This window comes from Sturnira hondurensis, unplaced genomic scaffold (genome assembly GCF_014824575.4).
Source record: "Sturnira hondurensis isolate 20B ecotype Veracruz unplaced genomic scaffold, ASM1482457v3 Scaffold0019978, whole genome shotgun sequence".
Classification (NCBI taxonomy): domain Eukaryota; kingdom Metazoa; phylum Chordata; class Mammalia; order Chiroptera; family Phyllostomidae; genus Sturnira; species Sturnira hondurensis.
The window spans coordinates 717728-741729 of record NW_028092609.1 but is presented as its reverse complement, the minus strand read 5'-3'; the positions used below and the strand labels follow the sequence as shown (position 1 = coordinate 741729).

General features: G+C 51.4%; 1 protein-coding gene across 1 annotated transcript in view; it reads left to right on the top strand.

Annotated features, from left to right (window-relative positions):
* Positions 1 to 24002, top strand: part of EFCAB6 (EF-hand calcium binding domain 6) — a 152251-nt gene that overhangs the window by 72563 nt on the left and 55686 nt on the right. Inside the window, exons 11-17 of the mRNA XM_037028488.1 lie at positions 563 to 668; positions 6347 to 6595; positions 6760 to 6896; positions 7354 to 7561; positions 7647 to 7807; positions 8772 to 8945; positions 10965 to 11133. Coding sequence (XP_036884383.1) covers positions 563 to 668; positions 6347 to 6595; positions 6760 to 6896; positions 7354 to 7561; positions 7647 to 7807; positions 8772 to 8945; positions 10965 to 11133 — 1204 coding nt within the window. The remainder of the gene's footprint in view (positions 1 to 562; positions 669 to 6346; positions 6596 to 6759; positions 6897 to 7353; positions 7562 to 7646; positions 7808 to 8771; positions 8946 to 10964; positions 11134 to 24002) is intronic.

The window sequence follows — 24002 nt, the reverse complement described above, 5'->3', positions numbered from 1 at the left end:
GCTGATCACTCACGTTCTTCAGTTAGTGGGGCACGTCGGACGGTCTGAGCGTTTCATTATGAGATGCTGCACCCCTTTCTGACCCAAGTGCATAGTGCGCTGGCCTTGACCTCCAGCGTGGGCGACCTTAGGCCCCCAGGGCTGTGCAGCAGGCAGTGGGCCTGGCGAGGGGTTGTGAGGGCTGAGTCTCCTCCGTCCTCACGTGGGCGAGCGTGCTGCCTGGAGCCGGGTGGCAGCCTCGGTGGGATCGTGCTGTCTTTCCTGGTCCTTTTTGGGACCAAGGCCCACACTAACATGACGGCTGATCGCAGCTGATGGCGGGGGACGAAGAGAGGCTGGCACCGGAGCGGGCCATGGCGGGCACGTCCACGCCGCCTCCCTCCCCGGCATCACCCTGACCGGGGGATGAGGGGCCTGCATGCGTGCAGGACACTTTCAGGACAGAGCTCACCCCCAGGGAGCCGTCGCTGTACTTGCTGTGGGGTGCGTCTTTCTCCCATTAGGAAAGAACTGTTCAAGGACATAATCTTATTTCTGTTTTTTTTTCTTAATCATCTTGCAGCACTGACTCTAAAAGTCAATTTCGCAAGGAAAACGTTATCACAAAGTTGTTTGGACATGGAAACCACTACACGTCACTGAAGAAAGCTTTGCTGGTCATCAACAGCGTAAGGCTTGGGAGCCTTTCTCAGGCGAAAAGCGCGCCATTCCTAAGGAGGCCAGTGTGTTGGTCAGAACGAGAGCAGTGGAAAGGCCATGTATTTATTCACTGCTTCATGCAACAGACGCATTTTGAGCTCCTCTTATATGCTGGGAGCTGTTCTGAGTGCTCAGGAGCCTGGACAGGGCCTCCAGGGCGGGTCCAGTTGGGAGGCCAGGTGATGCGAAGGCGTTACAGTGCAGTGAGCCCCGTGCCAGGGGGAACAGCAGTGCGCGGCCGGTCGTTACAGACGGAGTGACTAGTTATCACTGGCTGTTGAACTAATGAGTCATCTGGACCCACTGAACCTTCCCCCTCAACCGAGAGTTCAGGTTCATAACTGCCCGGTAGCCTATTGCAGGAACGTCGTCTCGGCCCCGGGACAGCCAGTTCCGTCGTTTGCCTGCACTGCAGAGGGTGGCGGCTGCGTGAGTTTGCGACTTGCTTTAAGCCATTAGCCCCTGTCCCGCTTTCATGTTTACTTTAGAAAAGCAGCCTTGAGGCGTTTTTGATGTGCAGGCAACGTTTCTCAGGTTCAGTATTTACTGAGCACGTTCAGTAACTGAGTCTCTGATAAGTAATCGGCACCGCAGTGAATGCTTTCCCCTCAGACGCAGACATGCACAGACGAGGCGTGACTTGGCCTCCAAGTCGCGATGCCTCCAGAGCCCGCTGCTGAGGCGGGGGCAGGCTGCTCGGAGGGGCAGCGCCGGGGCAAGGAGCCCCTCGGGGCCTGGAGGGGCTTCAGGCTGCAAGGTTTGTGCTCTGAGTGGGGGGTGGCAGCCCCTCACCTCGCAGACTAACACGCCATTGCTTGGGGTTTCCAAGCAGCGTGTGGACTCAGAGATTCGGGGTTCCCTTTTCTGTTGGAGACATCTCAGTGGGCACACCTGTTGTTGTGAGTCTTTAGGCCCAACATGACTCGGCCTCTGAACGAACACCATGTGCCAGGCATTGTCGGAAGCAATGAACTGGTTTTCACAGCACGTCTGTAAGGTGTTGTCATCTTCACGTAATTCTTCTGCCTCATTCTCCTTTGCTGGGGAAGGGGAGCAGGGCAGGTCAGTCACCAGCCTGAGGCCCCCAGCTCGTGAGTGGCGGGGCCGGGATTCAAACTGGCCTCCCCAGTGTGGGCACCATCAGCCCTGCCCTGAGCTGTCCACGGTCTGCTAGCAGGGCCTCCTTTAAAGATAAATAAGTTTTCGTGTGCTCACCCACCTCGGCTTCTATTAGTAAATTGAAGAAGTAATGTAATTAAAAGTAGGAAGTCTGCCTCTCTGTTCATGGAGGGCTGCAGTAATGCTGATGCTGCAAACATGAGACCGTTGGGCGGCCGTTGCTGGGCCGTGCAGCTGGAGAGCAACAGAGGCGTCACGGAGGCGAGGACGCCGGGCCCGCCCCACGCAGGGCCCCCTCGGGCACCGAGGCTGAGCACATGGGTGGGTGATGCCCAGTTCTTGCCAATGTGAGCTCACAGGCTGGGTGTCACGGAAGAGCAGCGGCCGTCGAATGCCTTAGAGGTGCAGAGTGCATGGCTTCCCAGTAGGATGCCCCGCCCACCCCCACACTCCACATGCCTGGGTCTTGGCCACGTCCTGGCCCCTAAAAGAAGGAGCAGAAGGAGGGACAGGGAGGGGGCAGGGGCGGGAGCCTGGCCCGGCTGCAGAGGACAGCCGTGAGGAACGGGTCCCTCTCCTGCTGCAGAATCTTTAGGAGACCACTTACATCTCCGAGTCCTGTGTCCCAGGCAGCTGTAGGCACTGCCTCCGCACGCTGCCACCGTCTCTCCCAGGGGACCCTGTCACTCAGGTCAGTCAGGCGTGGCCCCCTGTCTGCTACCCGGAAACCATCTGTACCCTGTCTATCCACCCACTCTTATTTTCAGTTCACATGATTGTGTAAACAGAAAGTCTAAAAGAATCTCCAAAAATATAAGGATTGATAGTGAACTTAGAAGGGCATCAGGTACCTACCATGTACAAGGTCAACACACAGAGATCAACAATATTTCTATGTACTGTGAGAGGCAATTAGAAAAGGAATTTTTAAAACATCATTTCTAATAATATTTTAAAAATCAAATACTACAAAATATATCTGACAAAAAGTGGCAAGTTCTCTGCGTCAGAGATTACAAAGATGAGTGATGGAACTCACACGTATTCTTCCCAAACTTGGAGAACTTAGAGGAGGAAGGGACACCTCCGTTTCGTTCTCTGAGGCCAACATTCCCTGACACCAAGGCCGGGTAAAGGCATCGCGAGCAAAGAAGACCACAGTGCAGTGCCCTTCGGGCGTCAGCAAACTGAGCCCAGAAGCACCTAAGAAGGAATCAGCGCTCCGCCCGCGTGGGACGTGCCCGGGACCGCACGGTCGCTTCCCCTTCCCAGAAAATCAGTCGGTGTAATGCACGATAAATAGAAATGAAGACAGAGCTGCGTGCTCCTCTCAACAGATGAAGAAAAAGTGTTTGAAACATCCAACACTCATTCACGATAACAGCTTTCAAGAAACTGGAAATGGCTGGGAACTTCCCAAACCTGCTCGGGGTGTTTGTGAGAAACTCATAGTGAACAGTACAAGACTGGCAGGGCCAGGGATGCAGCTCTTGCTGCTTCTAGCCGACCTTGTGCCGGAGCTGCAGACAAGCAGTCGAAAGGGAAAGAGAGAAAAGGCATTCAGAGCGGGAAGGAAGACGTGAACCTGTCTGCATTCACACGCCGTGTGTTTCAGTAATAGAAAATTCTAAGGAACGCACACGCACACACACACACACACACACACACGAGCTGCTGGAACTAATAAATGACCTCAAGGTTGCAGGATTCAAGATCAACATACAAAAATCAGTTATGTTTGTATAAACTAGCAATATACAACCAGAAAATGAAAGTCAGAAAGCAATTTCTTTCACAATTGCATCAAAAAAGAATAAAACACCTAGGGGCAAATTTGACAAAAGAAGTGCCAGACTCGTGCACTGAAATTTACAAAACCCGCCCTGGCTGCTGTGGCTCAGTTGGGCATTGTCCTGCGAACCTATAGGTCATAGGTTCGATTCCCTGTCAGGGCACGTACCTGGATTATGGTTTCATCCCAGTCTGGGGACATCTGAAAAGCAACCAATCAGTGTTTCTCTCTCATATCGATGTTTCTCTCCTTCTTTCTCTCTCTCTCTCTCATTTCCCCTCTCTCTAAAAAAATACACTAAACATTATTAAGAGAAAAAATAGATGTAAATAAATAAATAGACAGTCCTTGTATGTGGCTTGGAAAACTCATGATCACAATTGCAGTTCTCTCCAAATTGATCTATAAATTCAATGCAAACGACATCAAAATCCCAGCTGACTATTTTTTTGGCAGAAATTGAAAGACATCTTAAAAATTCATACAGAAATACAAAGTTTTCAGAATAGCCAAAACAGTCTTGGAAAAGAAGAATGAAGTTCGAGTACGTAACTTCCAGGCTTGGAGTGTTAGCATGAAGTCACAGCAGTAGAGAGAGGGGTACTGGCGGGAGGGTTGGACGCAGTGGCCCCTGGGAGAGGACCGAGAATAGAGGCGCAAACCCTTCCCCCGGTCAACTCAGGTTTGACAAAGTCCGTGGGGGAAGGAATAGTCCTTTCGACCAATGGTGTTGAGACAGATATCCATGTACAAGAAGACAAATGACCTTACATCATACACAAAAGTTAATTTAAAATGGACCCTAGACCTAAACGTAAGAGCTGAAACAGTAAAACTCTTCGAAGACGTGCATAATCTTTGTAAGTTTGTGTTAGGCCAACATTTCTTACATAGGACACCAAAAGCATGATTTGTTAAAGAAAAAAATTAATATATTAGATTTATCAAAATTAAAAGCTTCTATGCTCCAGAAGATATTGTTAAGAAAGTGAAAAGGCCACAGACCAGGAGCCAATATGTGTAAGTTACATATCTGGTGAAGGACCCATATATGGAGTATGTAAGAGCTCTCAGAACTTAATAAGACAACCTGATTTAAAAAATGGGCAAAAGATTTTTATAGACAATTCACCAAAGAAGATGTGGGCATGGCCAACGAGCACATGAAAAAATGCTGAACATCATTAGACGTCCGGGAAATGCAAGTCAGGCCACAGCCAGACACCCTTCCCACTTAATGATACGTGGCTGTGCCCTGCCCCCCCCACTCAGACAGTAATGAGCCTTGGTGAGGACGGGACTCAGACGCTGCTGCAGGGAGTGTACAATGGAGCAGCTACTGCAGAAAACAACACCGTCGTTTCTTTATAATTTAAACAGCAATTTACCATACGACCCAGCGATTCCACTCCCAGGGATCTACCCGAGAGAAATAAAAGCATGTGCTCACACGGAGACCTGCCTGCAAGTGTTCATAGCAACGTTGTTCATGATTCCCAAACTGGGACCAACCCACGTGCTCATCCACTTGCGACAAAATGAACAGAGAGCGGCGTTTCCATACCGTGGGATTGTGGCTGGAATAAACGAGCAAAATGCGGATCCAGGCTACACCACGGATGAACCTCAGAAACATTATGCAAAGTGATAGAAGCCAGATGCGAGACCCGTACAGATGCATATATCGTAGGGTTTGATTTACCCGGACTATCCAGGAAAGAGCAAATACAGAGAGACGGAAAAGAGATCATTAGTTGCCTTAGGCTGGAGATGGAAGTGGGGAGTCACTGCGTACTGGCACGAAGTTTCTTTTGGGGTGAAAATGTTTGGAAATTAGTGGTGAGGATGGTTGAACACTGCTATAAATTTACTGAAAACCACAGAAAATTAATTGCCAATGACTCCTGTTTAGACACTAAAAAATTGTCACTTTCGAAGCCAAAAATAAGTGTATCCAAACCCTCTAGATTACTTAGTTTTCCCTGGAGAACCTTCTGTCCTTTTCAGATTTTGGACCCCAAAGTGAGAGCTTGTCTCATTAATATTCATAATAACTTTCTGTGAGGCACGGGTTCTTTATTTCCCCTGTTTTTCTAGTTACCAGTATCTCTCAGTTTTGCTAGTTAATTTACTTACTGGTGATGTTCTATTTTTTCAAATTCTGGGGAGGAAGCTTGCCTGTTCGTATTTTGCTCATACTGTGTTTCTTTCAGGCAGCAGGGCTGAAATTTTTCTTGATAAGTAATTGTCCATTTACATAAAAGCTGAGGTTGGTGATAGTGAAAAACAAGCATAATTAATATCCTCCGTAAATTGGCAAGTTGTAAGTGAATTGCCGGGAAGTTTCATGTCCTACGTGGCGGAGCCACGTGGCCCTCCGGTGGGGTTGGGGCAGGAGGGGTTGTTCAAGCCTTCCATGACCGCCAGCTGTTAGCCTGTCCCGACGGGGTCAGCCTTTGCCCCAGAAGGGGCTTCTTTCCTCCCTTGGGACCGTGGACCGCCACGTCCTCACAGAGAACACCCTGGGGGCTGCGCTTGCCCAGTTCTGGCCGCCCCCGCCCTCCGGGGCTCCTGGCACGTGGGGTCTGTAACGGTGGTCGCTTGAGGTTCTCGCGTTTCCTAACATAATTCTGTTTAGCCAAAGCTCGTGGTCTGTTAAACAATGCTGAATATGTGTAATGCTCTTCTTTCCTTTTCCTTTTTTAAAAATCCCCTTACATGCACTCTCATGCCCAGAAAGCAGACGGACAGATGAAAGGGGAGGAATTGCGCCACGTCCTGAACTGCGTGGTCAGAAAGTTGAGCGATTCGGAGTTCGGGGAACTGATGCAGATGCTCGACCCCCAGGGCACAGGGCTGGTCGCCGTGCGCACGCTCACCCAGCTGCTCCAGGAGGCCCCGCCCGTAAGTTTTGTAACGGCTTCCGAGTCTGCGTTTCTCTGTGGGCCGGGAAACTTGGCGTTCTTAGGGCAGTCAGAGGTGCCGGTGAGTGCGGTTTGAAGAAACGCACGACTGCGCTTTGAATTTCTCAGCTGACTTAACTTTCAACTAAGGGTTACGTGTTTAAGAGTGCTATGGTTTGGACGTTTCACTTCTAAACCGTGCGGGGGGGGCCGCTTGGCGTTTCTGAGGACCTGCGCCCCGCTGAGACTGCCGTCACCTGCGGCACGACGGCGGAGCTGGCTTTCGGGGGCTGCAGCCGTGGCCTCTTGCCGCTGCATCTCCTGCCCCACCAGCCCGGCGGGAACAGCTACTCCGGTTGCGTCCGTAGTTTTAGAGCTTTAACGTTAGTTCACCTTTTATGAAATGACTGCTTATTGCCTCTAGTGACTGACATTTGCTTTTAATGTTTGTTTCTTTTGACTGAAAATGGACACAGTTTGTTATTAGAAATGCTTCCATAACTGTAATAGCTATTAGCATTTTTAGATTTTAACAGGTTTTAAAAAGTCCAGTTAGTTTCCCCTGCTCACCTGCTCCCTGGCCCCCCAGAGGTGGTCCCGCCCACCTGCCCTGCCCCCCCCCCCGCCGAGTCTGCTGGGCATCCAGTTGTCTAATATTATTACTCCTTGTGGACACTGCCCTTGGCTTCCTCGTTCATTTTTCCCACGCTGATAGGCGGAGAAAGTGCTGTCTCCTCTGTCACTTCTCATTCACCTGATTTCTAGGTGATGGATTTTTTTCATGCCTGTTGTACTTTGAAACAATAAGTGCAAGTTCAGTGTTCTTATTCCCCTTTCCAGATGGGGATCAGAGGGCAGACTCGCCTGCTCAAGGTCCCAAAGCCGTTGGCTGACCAGGGGCAGCGCTGACGGCCACGTGGGAAGACCCCAGAGCTCCTACTGCCTGTATGAGCCACTGGGGTCTCCGTACTCTCTCTTTCGCAACCAGACAGGAAAGCTGCCCTCCTGTACAGACGCCGGGACACTTCACCGGCCAGCTCCGGACTCGGTAAGTTATGCCGCCCTCAGGGTCCCAGGGTGCCCCCGCCCAGGCCACACGCCTGCAGCCTGGAAACGCACCTGTCTCTTGCCAGCTGGAAGCCATGGTCTGTGACGCCATTGGCAGGAACGCCCAGGCTTTCCACAGCATGCTGCGGTCCTACGACCTCGGCGACACCGGGCTCGTGGGCGCCGGCAGCTTCAAGAAAGTCATGCACATCTTCTGTCCGTGTTTAACAACGGAGCATTTAACGAAGTAAGGTTTTCGGTGCCGAGCCCATTCATGTCACATTTTCCATCACGCCCCCCTTTATGATTCCACGCCGTGTGTAGGTTCTGGCTGGGCCCCGGCTGCGCCAGGTCTGCAGCAGTGAGCAGGTACAACTTGCACCGTTAGGGAATAGCAGCAAAGGAAGAAGCAGGTCCTGTTCTGTGGGTGGTGTCTTAGGTTTTTCTGAACTGTTTGTGTACGCCACACTTCCGGTGTGAGTACTTCCACACTTCCATAGCAGATTTCCTAATTTAAATTGTTCTTTGTTTACATCTGTTACATCTTTACAAACCATAAACTGCACGAACTTCCATGATGCAGTTTGAAGAAACCCACCGAGTGTGTGTGTCCGTGAGCCCATCCCAGGCTGTGCAGCGCATGAGCGAACACTTACACCCGCCCCAAAGCTGCCTTGCGTCCCTCGCAAGTCATCTCTGGCGCCCCAACCCCACAGCCACCGCTCTGCTGTCACCCTAGAGCACTTTGCGTTTTCCAGGCTCTTCCATAAATGGCAGTGCACGTGATGCTGACTTTTCCCAGGCCTTTTCCCCCAACGTAAAGAGTCTGAGACTCACATGCGGCCCACGTATTCCCGGTGGGCTCCTTTTCATCGCGGAGCAGCGTTCCGCTGTGTGGAACGCACTCCTTGTGCACCCATCGGTGGTGGGCGTTCGGCCCGTTTCCAGTTGGTCACAAACGAAGCTGTATGTGTTGCACAAGTCTCTGTGGAGACACACCTCTTCATTTTCCGGGGGGTGGGACAGCCAGCTCCTCTGGTAAGTGTAGATTCGGCTGCCAAACCAGCTTCCAAAGGGGCTGCCCCACACTGCACCCGCCCGTGGTGGGCGAGGGTTGCAGTGACCCACACCCTCGCCGACACCTGGTAGGGTCCATGTTTTTTAGTTTTAGCCGTTCTGATGGGTGCGCTCCACTTGTCTTTAAAACTCAGGCTCTGCAGTCAGTTTCAGGACACTGCTTCGGGAAGAGTCCTTTATAAGACCCTTTTGGCAAGCATGGGGGTTAATGGCCCACCCCCCATCTCTCCAGTTCTCACTCCGAAGGACCGGCTGTTCCGTGAACGCGTTCGGAAGGAGGAGCAGCAGCAGCCGGAATGTTCTGAGAGGTGCGATGAAACGAGGCAGAAGTGAAGTCAAACCGCAGAGCCCGTGGCCCTGACCTCTGTGGTCAGTTCCGTGTGGTCCTGCAAAGTAGAGGTCCCCAGGCTGGTTTCCGGTCAGGGCACATTCCTGGGTTACGGTTCTGCCCCTGGTCAGTGTACATAGGAGAGGCAACCAGTTCCGTGTCTCTCCCTCTCCGTCTCCCTCCCTTCTGCTCTCTCTAAAAATAAATAAATAAAACCTTTTTAGAAAATAGAAAGTACAATAGAAATGGGTAAAGAGCCCTGACTGGTGTAGCTCAGTTGGTTGGGCCTCTTTCCACAAAGCAAAAGGTCCCAGTTTGACTCCCAGTTAGGGCACATGCCTGGGTTGTGGGCTCCATGCTCCGTGCCCCGTCGGGGTCCTTGCCAAAAGCAACCAGTCGCAGTTTCTCACCGTCTCTCCCTCCCTCCCTCCCCTCTCTCTAAAAATAAATACATAAAATCTTTTTTTAAAAAAACCCCTACAGAGCCTACTGTGGAAAGGCAGTGAGTAAATGTTTATTGGCTAAATGAGTGTGTTAATATTTTATTATTTTAAATAAGAAAGATGGCAAACTAGAAATGAAGTGTCGGGGGATTTTAGAGTAAGCAGAGACCTTGGGAGTCATTGAGCTGACCTGTGAACTCCAGAAACAGAGGCACTGGGAGGTCCGGGGCCTCGCCTCAGGGCTCACCAGCTCCTGGTTGTCCTGGCTCCTGAACCCGGGACCCTCATCTCCAAGGGGCCCTGTCTGCCCCCACGGCCTGCACTCACATCCATTCTTCTCCAGACATGTAGGTTCCTGGCCTCTGTTTAATATTGCTCCCAAACACACCTCTTCAGCCAGTTAACATTTTCTGACAAGAGTGATAGAACGATCTAAATGATCGCCAAATTGAATCGTAACAATAAAACATACTTAGGAAATCTATTAAAAATTGGACTGATAAATATTCTTGCCCTTCTTCCTTTTGGAAAATACAGGTTTAGTGTAATGAAAAGATACTATTTTTAACTTGCTTGTTCCTAGCTTGTAATAAATCCGTAAAGAAAGGTAAGACGTGGAAGTATTAAGCAGCCTTCACTTTATCCCGTCCCTTTTTCAAAGTTCTTAATCACAGAGCAATGGGGGTATTTTAATGCCATGCTAATGGAATTTGACTCTGGATGCTTCGGTAGTAGCCACATTGTAAATGGGCAGGAAGGTGATATTTTAAGGGAAGGCTAACTGTTCAGTAATGAGCTGTAGCCGCCTCCTAAAACCAGTGAGAGAAGTAGTAGCCATTAAGCATTTCATAAAATGCGGGCATTGCTGGGGAGCTCGTAACTTCGCCAGAAGCAGGAAGAAAGGAGTGGAAGCTCATTCTCTATGGCTACTTGTTGGCCGTTGCCGCCTCCACCCCTGCAGCGGGGCCCAGGAGACTTCCGGAGAGCGGGGGAAACAGTTGTTCTCCAAACGCACATGCACGCTCACGCTCACACACATGGTACCTCCGTGTTTTACGAACCAAGTTGATTTCATAGATCAACGTGGAAAAGCTGGGGACTTCCCTCCCTTCCCATGGATGTGTGATCCCTTCTGTGATCTGGTTACCACAAAGCGGCCTGCTTAATTTAAGTCATTTTCCCCATGTACAAACATGTCCCTTTTCAACCATGTCTGCCTAGTCACGCGCCATAGTCAGCCAGCTCAAAGCACGGTTGAAAATCTTAGTGCAAAGATGGCAGCGTCCTCCTCCTGCAGCTCCCACCCCACTTGCCACCGCATCCTGGCCACACAGGGGGGCCCACCTGGCACGGCTGCCCCCCTCCAGGTCTGGCTCTGCCCCCTACAAGCCATGGGCACAGGAGTGGTCCCCAAGGCACGTCATCTAGCTGAGTGCGTTTCCTTACTTGAGAGAAGCCGGTGGTGAACCTCCTTTGCCGTCCGGGGTTGAATGGGAAGCGGGGAAAGGTCTTTGGGAAGCACCCTGCCTCATCTCAATGGCTGCCTGTGGTTTCAGGACCAAGCCCACAGAGGAGAGAAGGCCCGCGACTGAGAATGGGACCAAGGAGGAAGCCGTCAGGAACCGCCAACCCTGCGCGCAGCAGCAGGACCCGGCGTTCGGGAAACAGCTCCTCGATTTCAGCGAGGAGCCTGGTGGCAAAGTCAATGTGCGTGACGTCAGGAAGGTAGGCCAGTGGGTCTTCTCTGCGTTGCTGCGCCTCTTTCTTTCCTGAAGGAGTTCAGTCGTTTTATTACACCCACGTGCTCACAAGGGTGGGTGCCGGGTTTTCTGTTTCTATTCCATGACAAAGCAGATCCATTTCTAGGCATCTTTTTAACAGTTTAAAAGGATCCTTTTGGTAAAAAATGTCCTTGGCAACTTTCTTCGCAGAATGAGTCTGATGTGGACGTGGCTGGGTTTCGATGCCTGAACTTTCAAAACCAAGCAGCGGGTTCTCTGATGCGTTGTTGGCAGCAAGCCTGCAGTCAGGGCGCAGGCGGTGTGGGGGCAGAGCGCCTTCCCCGCTGCGGCTGGTTCCTCCAGAAGGTGGAGGCCGAACTGCTGCACAGAGGGAAGCTCAGTGTGCTGCTGCGCGTGTGCTCACAGGGGCCTGGGGAGGGGCTGCCCGGAAGGACTTGCCCCGAAGGGCTCTGCGCGGGCTTCCCAGAAATTAGCTCCACCCACTGCTTAGAATCCCTGTGATCCACCCGCCAGCCCATCACCCTCAGCTGGCAGGTGGCCGTGACCGTGTGGACGTGTTTGGAAGAAGGCGATGAAATGCATTCCCAAAAAGAGAGTGATTGCATTGGTGGCTATTATTTATCTAGTGTGCGCACACCAGACGCCGTAATAGGCTCTTTCTGTGTTTCATGCCCAGCTCCCGTGCGGCAGCGCCCCAGAGGGTGGATGGAGGAGGGGATGGGCGTGGCACAGAGGTGGTGTTAGACGGCTGTTGAAACCGTCCAGACCTCCTCAGACATGGACATGGAGTGTGGGGAGGAGGATGGAGTCAGGAAATGCTGAGGAGTGAGGGCAACGTATAAGGAAGAGGAAAGACGCACTGACATTTCCTAGATTTCTGGGTTGGGGCCCAGTGGCTCGTAATTAGTCACTGGTAACTCTGAGGAGAGCACTTTCAGGGGGGCGAATGGTGGCCAATGGGGACAAACATCTGACTCCTGGGGTGCCTTGTCCTAGATCCCAGACCCTAGATTCCACTGCCCCCCAAGTCACCTGACTCGGGTCCCCTCACACGCAATGGCCTCAAAGGATCACAGGGCTCAGTGGTTTTGATTCATAGAGTCTGCTCATTGGGTCACAGGAAACCAAGCATCCACTCCTCTGCCTCTGAGTTTTTGGAGATTGAGAGCGGCCACTGTAGAGAAGAGCAGTAGGGGCTGGCACAGCTGGGATAAGGCCCGTGGCCACACGGGTAGTAGCTCTGAGGGCCCCTTCTTACCTGTCACCTGAGACCACCTCACGCCTGTAAGCTCCGCTGCAGGTTCTTCTGTGTTAAGACTCCATCGATAAGCCAATGGCTGCCTCATCCTCACCTCTGGTTCACATCCCAGACCATTCTCCTGAAGCTGCAGCCTCAGGTGCCCACCTGCCTATGTGACGTCCTCACGTGGGTGCGTGAGAAATGCCAAGATCCTCACCAGAGCCACCAGGCCAGCAGCCTGTACCTTCTCGGCCAAGGCGACCTTTTCCCCAATTGCTCAGGACTAAATCTTGGTGTCTTCCTTGATCCCCTCTTCCTCCCACGCCCACATCCGGTTCATCAGCATGGCCTGTCTGTTCCCTGGACAGTTGTCCCAGAGTACGGCGGCCACCACCACCCCACAGCCTTCCCTGTCCACTCACAATGGAGTGGGCCAGCAGCCTGTTCGCCTCTCTCTCCGCCACAGCTCATTCTCCACCCCACAGCCAGGCTGCCCCTCCACCAAGTCAGTGTCGGGCCTGCTTTTGCCCAGAACCTTCCATGGCACTCCATCTCCCTGGAATGAAGGCCGGAGTCCAAGAAGGACCCAGCCCCTCAGTCCCTCCCAGACGTCGACTCCTGCTGTTGCTTGGCCGCCCGGCCTCCTGCTGTTCCTCTGGACACTGACCCTCCACCTTTGCACCGTGCACCGACTGTCCCCTCCACCTGGAATGAGTTCCCAGATGGGGACGTTACTTCTACTAGCTCTGCCCCTCCACACCTTCCTGTCATTTCAGATGTGAGTGTGCAATGATTCCTAAATCCGTGTCGCACCAGTTCAAGTACGAAATGGTTGTGGAGTTTGGCCCCGGGTGCTGGGGACTGAACACTTGCGATTGTCCTCAGCCAATCACAGGGATTGGCCTCAGCTCCCGACGCCACCCCCCGCCCCAGGCCTGAGCGACTTCATCGCACAGAGCACAGGCTCTGTAGCCCATTCGGGGCTCCCGCCTTGTGGGGGGGTGGTGAGGAAATGTTCTTAGGAAGCCTGCTGGTGGACTCTGTTGAGGACGGGTGGAGGGGAGGAATGAACCAACCTAGTTCTTCAGCTTCCCGAGGCAGCCAGGTTCCCGGCCTTCCAGATGTGCGTTCGAGGCCCCTCACGCCTTTAGTCTTGTTGGTCCCAGCCCCACGCAGCCATCAAAAGTATAAATGCAGGGAGTTGCCCAGCTCCCTGGGGCAGGAGCAGCAGCAGACCCTCGGTGTCCGCTGACCACACCACTAGGACTTCCGCTTCTGCCCGGGTTTTCTCCAGGCCTGTGTCCCCACTGGGCCTTTGTCTTCTAAGTGACACAGCGTGAGGACTTGAATTCTGCCTTTCAGAAGTTTTCAATGTCAGGTTTGGACTTCAGCCCCCAGCAGTTCCAGGGGTTGGCACAGGTCTGGAAGGGAAAACCAGTCCTGGTGTGAGCCTGCCCCTCCTGTCTCCACTTCGGAGATGCTAGCACCGCCCACCCGGAGGCGCCCCGTCCCCAGCCCACCTCCAGTTCTCGGGCTCAAGTCTGCTCCCAGGACCTTCAGCTGTTCCCAGGCAGAGTGCAGTTGCACGGCCTCAGCTTGCCCTGCAGGGTCCTCCTCCCCCGGGAGTTACAGTCCCTTTACAGCGAGGCTCCCTGAGGCCTTCTTATTATTTGTAGTCGATGGGGCGCTTTCATCGTTTTTCCACTGAGGCTGCTTGCTTGCTCTGCGTGACTGCATCCTGTCCAGAAGTAGTTGACGTCTGTCGGTTTTATTAGTAACAACTTTATTTATATTGTTATTTTTCTCTTGTACGTTTGTTTTCTATTTCTTTATTTCTGCCATTACTTTGATTATTTCCTTCCTTCTACTTGATTGGGATTTAATCTGCTTTTCTTGCTCTAATTTCTTGAGATAAAATGTTAGATCGTTTGGTTCTCTCATGTATGCACTGACAGCTATACATTGCCCTCGAGATACAGGCATAGCTGCATCATGCAAGTTTCCGCATATTGTGTTCTCATCATCATTCAGGGGAAAATATTTCGTGATTTCCCTTGTGGTTTATTCTTTTTCCAATGGTTTATTTTTGAAGTGTATTGTTTAGTTTCCAAACATTTGGGATGTTCTATTTTACCTGTTATAATTGACTTTAAAGCTGATTCCGTGTGATGCGAGAATAGAGTCTAAAGTCTGAATAGCCTCAGGCAGCCCCGTGAAATACTGAGGGTCAGGACCCACCACACAGGGGATTCCAGCAAACGTCCCGTGAGTCCAAACGTTCACTCAAAGAGAAGGCGTGCTCGCTCCCTCACGGACCCTCGGTTTGCCGAGTTCGCCAGTCAGGTCGGCCCCGTGAACTGTTTCTCAGAACTTCTCTGTCCTCGTCTCATTTTCCCTGCTCATTCTATTAGCTGTCGAGAGAAGTGCAGTGAAGTGGATTGTGGATTTGTCTAGAGGGATCCTTTGCTATTCTGTTGATGGTTGCTTTATCCACTTTGAAACTAAATTATTGGGTGCACGCAGATTGCTGAAACTTCCTGTGAATTGTCTCCCTTATCATTAGGAAGTGACTCTCCATACAGCGGGATGCCGCTTGCCTCCAAGCCTATTTTTGCCTGATAATGATATAGTGGCTTCGGCTTTCTCTTGACTCATGTTAACGTAGGTACGCTTTTCCGTCCTTTTGCTTCAGGCTTTCTAGGGGCTTACATTTAAGCTAAATCTCTCACAGGCAGCGTGTAGCCGATATTTTAACAGATAGTGTGATGACCATCTTAGTCTTCTACTCACAGTGTTCGGTCCTTTTCGATTTATTTAATTACTGATGCAGTCGCTTGTTGGCTTTCATCGTAACTTTTTTCTGTTTGACCCCGCTCACCCTTTCTTAGCTTCTTTGAGATTATTCGGGTGTTTGTATTATTCCGGTTCCCCTCTGTGAGTTTGTCAGGAAGCCGGGTCCGCAGTCCGCCCTGTTGGGGCCGCACCAGCGGCTCAGCGCACGCAGCCGCGCCCAGGTGCACGCAGTGAAGTACAAGTGGCTGTGTCTCCCCTCACGGGCCGGGTGTTCCCATGTTCCAGTTTCGTTCACCTGTGTAGTCTTTTGTGTTGCTGTTGTTGCACATTTTCATTTTACACGTATGTCAGATCCCACAAGACACCCTCACGATTTTTGTGGTGAATAAGCCGGGCTGCGTGTCCACGCTGGCCCCTGCTCCCGTGTGTGCCCCTGCGTCGTGTGCGTGTGCCTCGACCCGCTTCCTTCCTGCCGACAGACCTCCCACCGACCCTCTTTCAATGCCAGGGCGCCGGCCTCGCTCCTGCGTTTCCGTGGGTGACGCAGCTCTCCTTCGCTCCAGCTCATATTCCCTTCTGCCCACGACCCCATCCAGGGCCCCACAAGACGTCTGGTCGTCGTGGCCCCTGAGGCCCCTCTTGGCTGTGACAGATCCTCAGATTGTTTTGGCAGTTTTGAGGGGAACTGGGCAGATGTTTCGTAGGCTGTGCCCGCGTTGGGACTCATCTGATATTTTCCCACAATTTTGGCAGTTTTGAGGGGGCAGTGTTTCTGGGAGACAGGCCACAGAGGTAAAGTACCCTCCTCGTCACAGCCTGTCAAGCACCTGCTGTCCAGGCGTCTAATTGCCGTGACGTTGGCTTTGACCACCTGGCTGAGGGGTGTTCACCAGGGTCTGTGCCCCTGCAGACACGCTCCCTTCTCCTTGGCTCGTTCCGTACTGCGCTCTTTGGGAAGAAGTCCCTGGGCAGAGGCCACACTTGAGGAGGGGGGTTACTATGCCCTCCCTCTTTAAGGGCGAGATGTGTACATGAATCATTTGAAACTTCTGCATGGAGCTTTGTCTGTCTTTCTATTTACTAATCTATCCAGTCATTTATATCAATATGGACTACGCCCCATTATTCTTTAAATGTCTATGTGATGCTTAATGATGTTTTCTTTTCACTCCTGGTATTGGTAATTTTTATCTTTTCTCTTTGTTTCTTGGATAGTCTGGCTAGAGGTTTATCACTTTTATTGATAAAACAATCTGTGGTTTTATTGATTTTCTCTATTGTTTGTCCACATTCTATTTCATTGACTTCTGCTCTTATATATATATTTTCTACTTCCTTCTCCCTTTGGGGGGTTTAATTTGCTTGACACACAAGGAGATTTTTTTTAGAATGTCCACCTTCAGTTCCCAGTGGTAAAATCGAGGCGAGCGTGGCCCCCTCCAAAGCCTGGGTGCCCATGGGGTCCCATTGTCCAGCTCCTCCCCCCTCAGCCTCCAGCAGTCACCCCTTCAGGGCTCCCCCTGGTGGGTGGCTACAGTGGCTTCTGCCCCGGGCAGGGTTTTCTACATTCCTGTCTCTGAGATGTCTCTGATGGAGCAAAGAAAAGTCATTGATTTTTGGTTTCCTTGGCTTTCTTCTGGTACAGATGGGAGTGAGGTCTTCATTTCCAGTTGAACCTGAAGGCAGGCATCCACTATTAATTTTTAAAGATAGGTTAACTGGGAGTGGTATTGTAGGCTGGTAATCATTTGCTTCTAGCATTATAAGATAATATTCCCTTGTCTTCTGGCTTTGGTGAGCTCTGCCGGTAAACTGTCAGGCATGCCGGTACATGTTGGAGCGCACCGCGTCTGCCCTCTGCCGCTTCAGCAGCCGTGCTTCGTGTGCGCAGGCGGGGCTGCCTTTGCGTGGCTCCGCCAGGCTTTGCAGGTCATCTTGTGCCTGTTGGTTGATGGGTTTAATCGAAAATAGGGAAAACTTACAGCCATAGTCTCCTTTCCTTTGCTGCTCCCTGTTCCCCCGCCGCTGTCAGACCTGGTCACAATATCTCACGCGTCTCTCTCACCTTGTTACATAGTCCTCGTCCTTTTTCTCTCGGTGCTGAGTCCCAGGGTGGCCATGAACTGTCTTCCAGTTTGTTTACCCCATATTCTGCTTTTTCCAGTCTGTAGCTAACTTTGTTCATACAGCTCCTTTTAAAAAAGATTTTATTTTATTTTTTTTAGAAGGGAAGACAGGGACAAAGAGAGGGAAACATCAATGTGTGTTTTTCTCTTGCGCACCCCCTACTGGGGACCCGGCCCTCAACCCAGGCACGTGCCCTGACTGGGAATTGAACCGGTGACCCTTTGGTTCGCAGGTTGGGGCTCAGCCCACTGAGCAACACCAATCAAGGCTGTTCATATAGTTCTTTTTTTAAAAATATATTTTATTGATTATGCTATTACAGTTGTCCCATTCCCCGCCTTCACTCCCCTCCACCCTGCACACCCCTCCCCCACCATCCCCCCTTTCGTTCATGTCCATGTGTCACAAGTTCTTTAGATTCTGTATTTCCCCTACTATTCTTGCCCTCCCCCCTGTCTATTTTCTACCTACCATCTATGCTACTTATTCTCTGTACCTTCTCCCCCCTTCTCCCCCTCCCACTCCCCTGTTGCTAACCCTCCATGTGTTCTTCATTTCTATGGTTCCACTCCTGATCTAGCTGTCCTCTTAGTTTGCTTTTGTTTTAGGTGTGGTTGTTAATAACTGTGTGTTTGCTGTCCTTTCACTGTTAACATTTTTCATCTTCTTTTTCTTATATAAGTCCCTTTAGCATTTCACATAATAAGGGCTTGGTGATGATAAACTCCTTGAATTTGAATTTATCCTAGAAGCACTTTATTTGTCCTTCCATTCTAAATGAAAGTTTTGGGGGATAGAGCAATCTTGGGTGTAGGTCTTTGGATTTCATGACTTGGAATACTTCTTTCCAGCCCCTTCTTGCCTGTAAGGTCTCTTTTGAGAAATCCGCTGACAGTCTGATGGGTACTCCTTTGTAGGTGACTGTCCCCTTATCCCTTGCTGCTTCTAGGATTCTCTCCTTCATTTTAGTCTTGGCTAATGTAATTATGATGTGCCTTGGTGTGTTCCTTCTTGGGTCCAACTTCTTTGGCACTCTCTGAGCTTCCTGGATTTCCTGGAAGTCTATTTCCTTTGCCAGACTGGGGAAGTTCTCCTTTATTATTTGTTCAAATACATTTTCCACTTGTAGCTGTTCCTCTTCCCCTTCTAGTACCCCTATAATTCAGATGTTGGGATGTTTAAAGATGTCCTGGAGGTTCCTAAGCCTCTCCTCATTTTTTGGAATTCTTGTTTCTTCATTCTTTTCTGTTTGGTTGTTTCTTTCTTCCTTCTGGTCCACTCCCTTGATTTGAGTCCCAGTTTCCTTTCCATCACTATTGATTTCCTGTGCATTTTGCTTCATTTCATTAAGTGAAGCCTTCATTTTTTCATCTAATTTGTGACTAAAATCAACCAGTTCTGTGAGCATCCTGATCACCAGTGTTTTGAACTGTGTATCTGAAGGGTTGGCTATTTCTTGGTCACTTAAAATTATAGGCTCTGGGACTTTGAGCTGTTCTTGAGTCATAATGTTTGGTCTGTTCACACCTGTTACGTATGAGGGGCGGAGCCTTAGGTGTTCACCAGTCGCTGGCTTGTGACTCGGCCTGGCTGAGTGGTTCGTTGTTGTCGGACTTCCGTACAGTTCACTTTTCACTGTTTTGGCTGCATTTCTGTTTCTAAAACTTCACTGTCTTTAAATTTAGTTGTGGGAGGGGGCACAGTGTTTCCACCTACGCCTCCATCTTGGCCAGAATTCCCATATAGTTCTTAATTTTAGTATTTTTTCCCATTCTGGGATGTCCATTCAATTATTTTTAATATATTCCATATCTGTGTCTTTTCTTCCATTGTGTCAACATATTTTTATATTTTCTTAAACATATTTGTAGCTATTTAAAATCTTTTTCCTCCTGGCTGGTGTAGCTCAGTGGATTGAACGCGGGCCTGCGAACCAGAGGATCTCGGTTCGATTCCCAGTCAGGGCACATGCCTGGGTTGCAGGCCGGTTCCCTGCAGGCCAACTCCCAGCAGGGGACACACGAAAGGCAACAATACATTGATGTTTCTCTTCCTCTCTCCTTCCCCTCTAAAGATAAATAAATAAATAGAATCTTAAAAAAAAATAAAATCAAATCAAATCTTTTTCCTGCCAACTCCAGTATCTGGATCACCTGTAGATGTTTTTCTGTCTTCATTTTCCCCCCGATTTTACGTCCTGTGGTCCTGTCTCTTGGCGTGCCAGGTATACTTCTGGTGGGTTAAGACAGTTTAGGGCTCTGGATGGTGGCTCACGCTTTCCTCTGCTTGGCAGCTAGAATGGGGACTGACTGCCTTGATCTAGCGAGGGACTGGATTTGATTTGAGGCTGGATTGCAATTTCTCAAGGCTTGCCCTGAAAACAAACAAACAAACAAATCCCCAAATCTCTGGTTTCTGGGGTATAACCTCCAAAGTTGTAAGCCCAGCGCCCGTGTATTGCCTGAACCGCGCCCGGGAGCCACGCCCTGGGATGTTCTCAGCGCTCCTCCGCCTCCCAGAGGCTGGCCGCCTGGGCAATTTGACTCCTGCCCACACAGGAGTCGGCATGTGTCTCGAGGGGGACACTGGCGGTGTCAGCCCAGTTCTCTGCTTCTCCCCTCTCCCCGGGGATCTGGCCATGCAGGTCTCTAATGTTGGACACTACAGGCCCGTGGCCTTGTCACAAGCTCTTGTTTCTCTGTCTGCTGGGAGAGACTGTCCACCTGGGCCAAACAGCCCCATCCCAGCCCTTTTGCCCTGATCCAGACAGGCGACCGACTCCCCTCTCCCCCGACTGCCCTGCTCCCAGAGCTTTGTCCCTTTGAGTCCTGTGGCTGTAGAGGCTTCTCATACGCCGGAGAGACCGTCTGGTGTCTGTCTGGCTTTTCCGTTTGCTGCGAGCACCAGTCCTTCCCTTTCTCGTGCTCGTTCCCTTTTCCCCTCCTCACTCTTCCTTTACCTGTCTTTGCACACCGACGCCTTGGGTCCGTGGAATGGGTTCCCAGCAGTAGGGTTCTTTAACACATCGCCTGTTTCTTTTTTAAAAAACCATCATAGTACCTCATGCCTTTACTAGCTGTGTATGAACGTGTCTTTTTCTGTGGCCCCGTTGGCAGTAGGCATTGTGGCTCTGTTCAGTTTCTCTGGTCTGGTGGCTTTGCAGTGATAGCTCATGTTGACTTTAACTTGCAGTTATTCCCCAGACTGCTAGTGAGTTTATTCTTTTTGTGGGGGGTTTGGCCATTGGAACTTACTCTTCTGTGAGTGGCCCATTTACGATCTTTGCCCCCTTGTCAGTTTGCAAGGGGCCGTCATTTACTGTAGGTGTTGGTACCTGTCCCGCGTTCGTAAACTGCCCAGGGCCCTCGGTTCACTCCCAGCCCCGGATTCTCGCCCCCAGTTTGCTCTCCCAGGCCTCTCCTGACCTTGCCCGAGCCTCGCTCTCCGGCTGCTGCTCTCCTGACACATCCCCGTCACGCCAGCTCCTCTCCCGAGGGTGCTGCTCCCCTGCGCTGTGTCCCTCACCGCAGTGGACAAGGACAGCCGTCTTTGTCCTTTTCATTCTCTGTCCTGTCCCCAGCATCTAAAACCGTGCCCAGCACAACAGAAGTACTCAATGCATACTCTCTATTTCGTTTTGCATTTTTTATAGTCGTCTCCATTTTCCCACCAACATTTTCCCTCACGCCCCTCACCTCCCACCCTCAATCTTTCCCCACTTTGGCTTTGCCAATACATACTTTTAAAATGTTGACTTTGGAGCCAGGCTGCCAGGGTTCGAACCCCAGCTCTGTGCTTAACAACTGTGTGACCTTGGGCAAACTGGTCTGTGGCGAGCCACCTTTGACGTGACTGTCGCAGTCACTCGGGGCACCGCAAGCTGTGCCGCTGTAAAAGAGCAAACCTAATACACAGGGTGTGTCCTGGTGGCCCCACTGGCTCGCTGCTCCTCCTCTCCTCTGGTCTCTCCGCTCCCTGAGACCCAGCAGGGGTAAAACCGGGCTGGTTAGTAACCGGGTGATGGCCTTTCAGTGTCCAAATGAGAGGAAGAGCGACACATTTTTCACTTGAAACCAAAAGCTAGGAATGATTAAGCTTAGTGAGAAAGGCATGTGGAGAGTTGAGACAGGCGTCTTGTTAGCCAAATTGTGGACGCAAAGGGGAATCTGTCAAAGGAAATAAGAGGTGCTGCTCCCGTGAGCATGTGAATGATGAGAAAGCGGAGCAGCCTTACCACTGATACGGAGGAAGCGCCGCTGGTCTGGGAGGGAGGCCAGGTCCGTTACAGCATCCCGTGTGCCCAAGTGACTATTACACCTGTGCTTGGAGCTGTAAATTAGAATGTGTACTCGTAATAAGTGAAAATGTAGGGAATCTCAGCAGATAAATAGAATTTATAAAAAGAAGCAAAGGGAAATTCTAGAGCAGAAAAATAAAATGTCTGAAATAAGAAAATTCACCAGAAGGGCTCAGCCCCAGTGGGGAGATGATGAAAGGAAGAATCATGAGCTTGAAGAGAGATCGGTAGAGATTATACAAAGTGAAGACAAGAAAAAGGTCAGAAAAAGAGCAGCGACTCGGGGGCACGTGGGACGGCACCCAAGGGCCTGGCACAGGCACCACTGGAGTCACAGAAGCAGAGGAAGACGTGTGAGGGAGCTGTGGCTGAAACTCCCCGATTTCTGGTAAAAGTGCTGGATGAATATTCAGGAAGCTCAGAAAACCCTAGTACGACAGACACAAAGACAATCACAGGGAGACCGCGGAACACCAAAGTCAAAGAGCGAGACCTCTGAAGCAGTGGGCGAACGCACTCATTCCAAACGGGGGCAGGTCAGGGCCACGCTGGCCAGACAGGGGTGACGGCTTGAACACGTGAAAAGGAGCAGAGCGTCTCCCCCTCCCTCCAGAATTTGGTCTCCTCCGGGAGTGAAGGGGCAAATAAAGATGTTTCCAGGTTAAAAACAGAGGAAGGAGGTAGTGTGTTGCCAGCAGCCTTCACTGTGAGAAACGTTCAAGGCACTTCAGTTAGAAAGAATCGGAACTAGGCAGAGACTCAGATGTTCGTGAAGGAGCAAGGAACGTGGGAATGGCCAACAGCTGATTAAACGTAAAAGGCAGTTCTCCTTAATTTAGAGAGGGTGCGTGAGAGTGCGGGGTCTGCACCGGAGGCGCATGGACAACCGAGCAGCAGAGGAAGGGGCCGGTGAGGACCTGTCTGGCTGCCAGTGTTCTGCATGTTGGCTGAAGTGGTTCACTATTAAGTCTAAACAGACAAGGAAAAGTAAAGGCTATATATTGGAATCCTTAGAGCAACTCCCAGAAAGGTGACGCAGAGGCCTGGTCACCCTGCGTCCCCATAGAGACGGGGCGGCTCTGTCCCCGGAGGGTCTGCACCGCTGGGCTTGGCAGACTGAGTTGGCCGCTCGGCTCGGCCTGTGTCAGGGAGAGGGAGCAGGACTCAGGAGGAGCAAGCCGGCAAGCGGAGCGCCTGTCCTCCCCGGGAGCCCAGCAGGGGGTGAGCCGGGAAGGCCGAACAGGGAAGGGCCGCTCCACAGCCGAAGTGGCATCCCGGGGCGCAGGGTGACCACGTGGTGAGTCAGAATGTGTGAGGCCACAGGTTGTCACTCTTTGAAGAACTTTCTTAGGGAAATGCCTCCTAGGAAAGACCAGAGAACTCGAACTCCAATGGTTAAACGCTTTAAAATCCGTTCCACAAATGTTGCAGTTCCGCGTTTTGCTGTGTTGCACATCGCCTCCCGGGCGGTGATCAGTCCAGCTGACCAGCCGCTGTGGTTCCCTTAGGCAGGAGAGCCGTGCACGGGAGGCGGGCGCCCGCACTGCTGGCCAGCCGCCCCCGCGCGCCCCGCCACCCACCCCTCGCAACCCTCTAGGCTGTGAGACATTTGCCTGCAGACACTTTCTTGCTCTCCATTGCATATGTTTTTATGAAAGGGCTGAGCAGGAGGAATTTGCAATGAATAATTCACGTGTGATTGTTTTCAAAATACAAAGTTATTTTTCAAAGGAAGCAACCGATCTCCCCACTTCAGAGACCCACAGCCACTTCCGCAGCTTTCCGTCAGACACTTGCTCCATGCGGGGCTGGAACTGAAACCTCCGCAGAGCTGGGATGGTGCGTGTGCAGATGGCGCAGAGCTGCCCAATTCCCAGTCACGCGCAGCCTGCCCGAGTCCCCAGGCGGGCCCTTGGGGCAACCTTGGAATCCGGCGCTGCTCCCTGCCAGGCCCCCAGACGACAAATGCAGAAACACCTGCATGTGCTTCCCTTTCCCTGTTTCCCATCCCGCACCAACACATCCTGCGGCTTTTTCACACACACACACACACACACACACACACACACGCGCGCGAGCCCAGCTAATCCAGAGCCTGACCAGCTGGGTGGTACAGATACAAGGAACTGCTGTTGCATTCAGTTTGTCACTGACATAGACAGCCAAGAGTGCCAGCTCCCAGGGCCCTTTCCCCACACACCGGAAAGGACGGCACCCAAACAGAAGGAGTGGACAACCTCACTGCAGGTGGTAGGCACCCCGTTGCAGCTAGGTGGGCTTCTCCGCAGCCCTCCTGTGAGGAGACCGGGGCCAAAGGCTCTGTACCTCGTCAGAGCCCGGAGGCAAGGAGAACCTGTCCTTGCTAGCCTCCGGGAGGAATGGGGGGCTGGTGGGG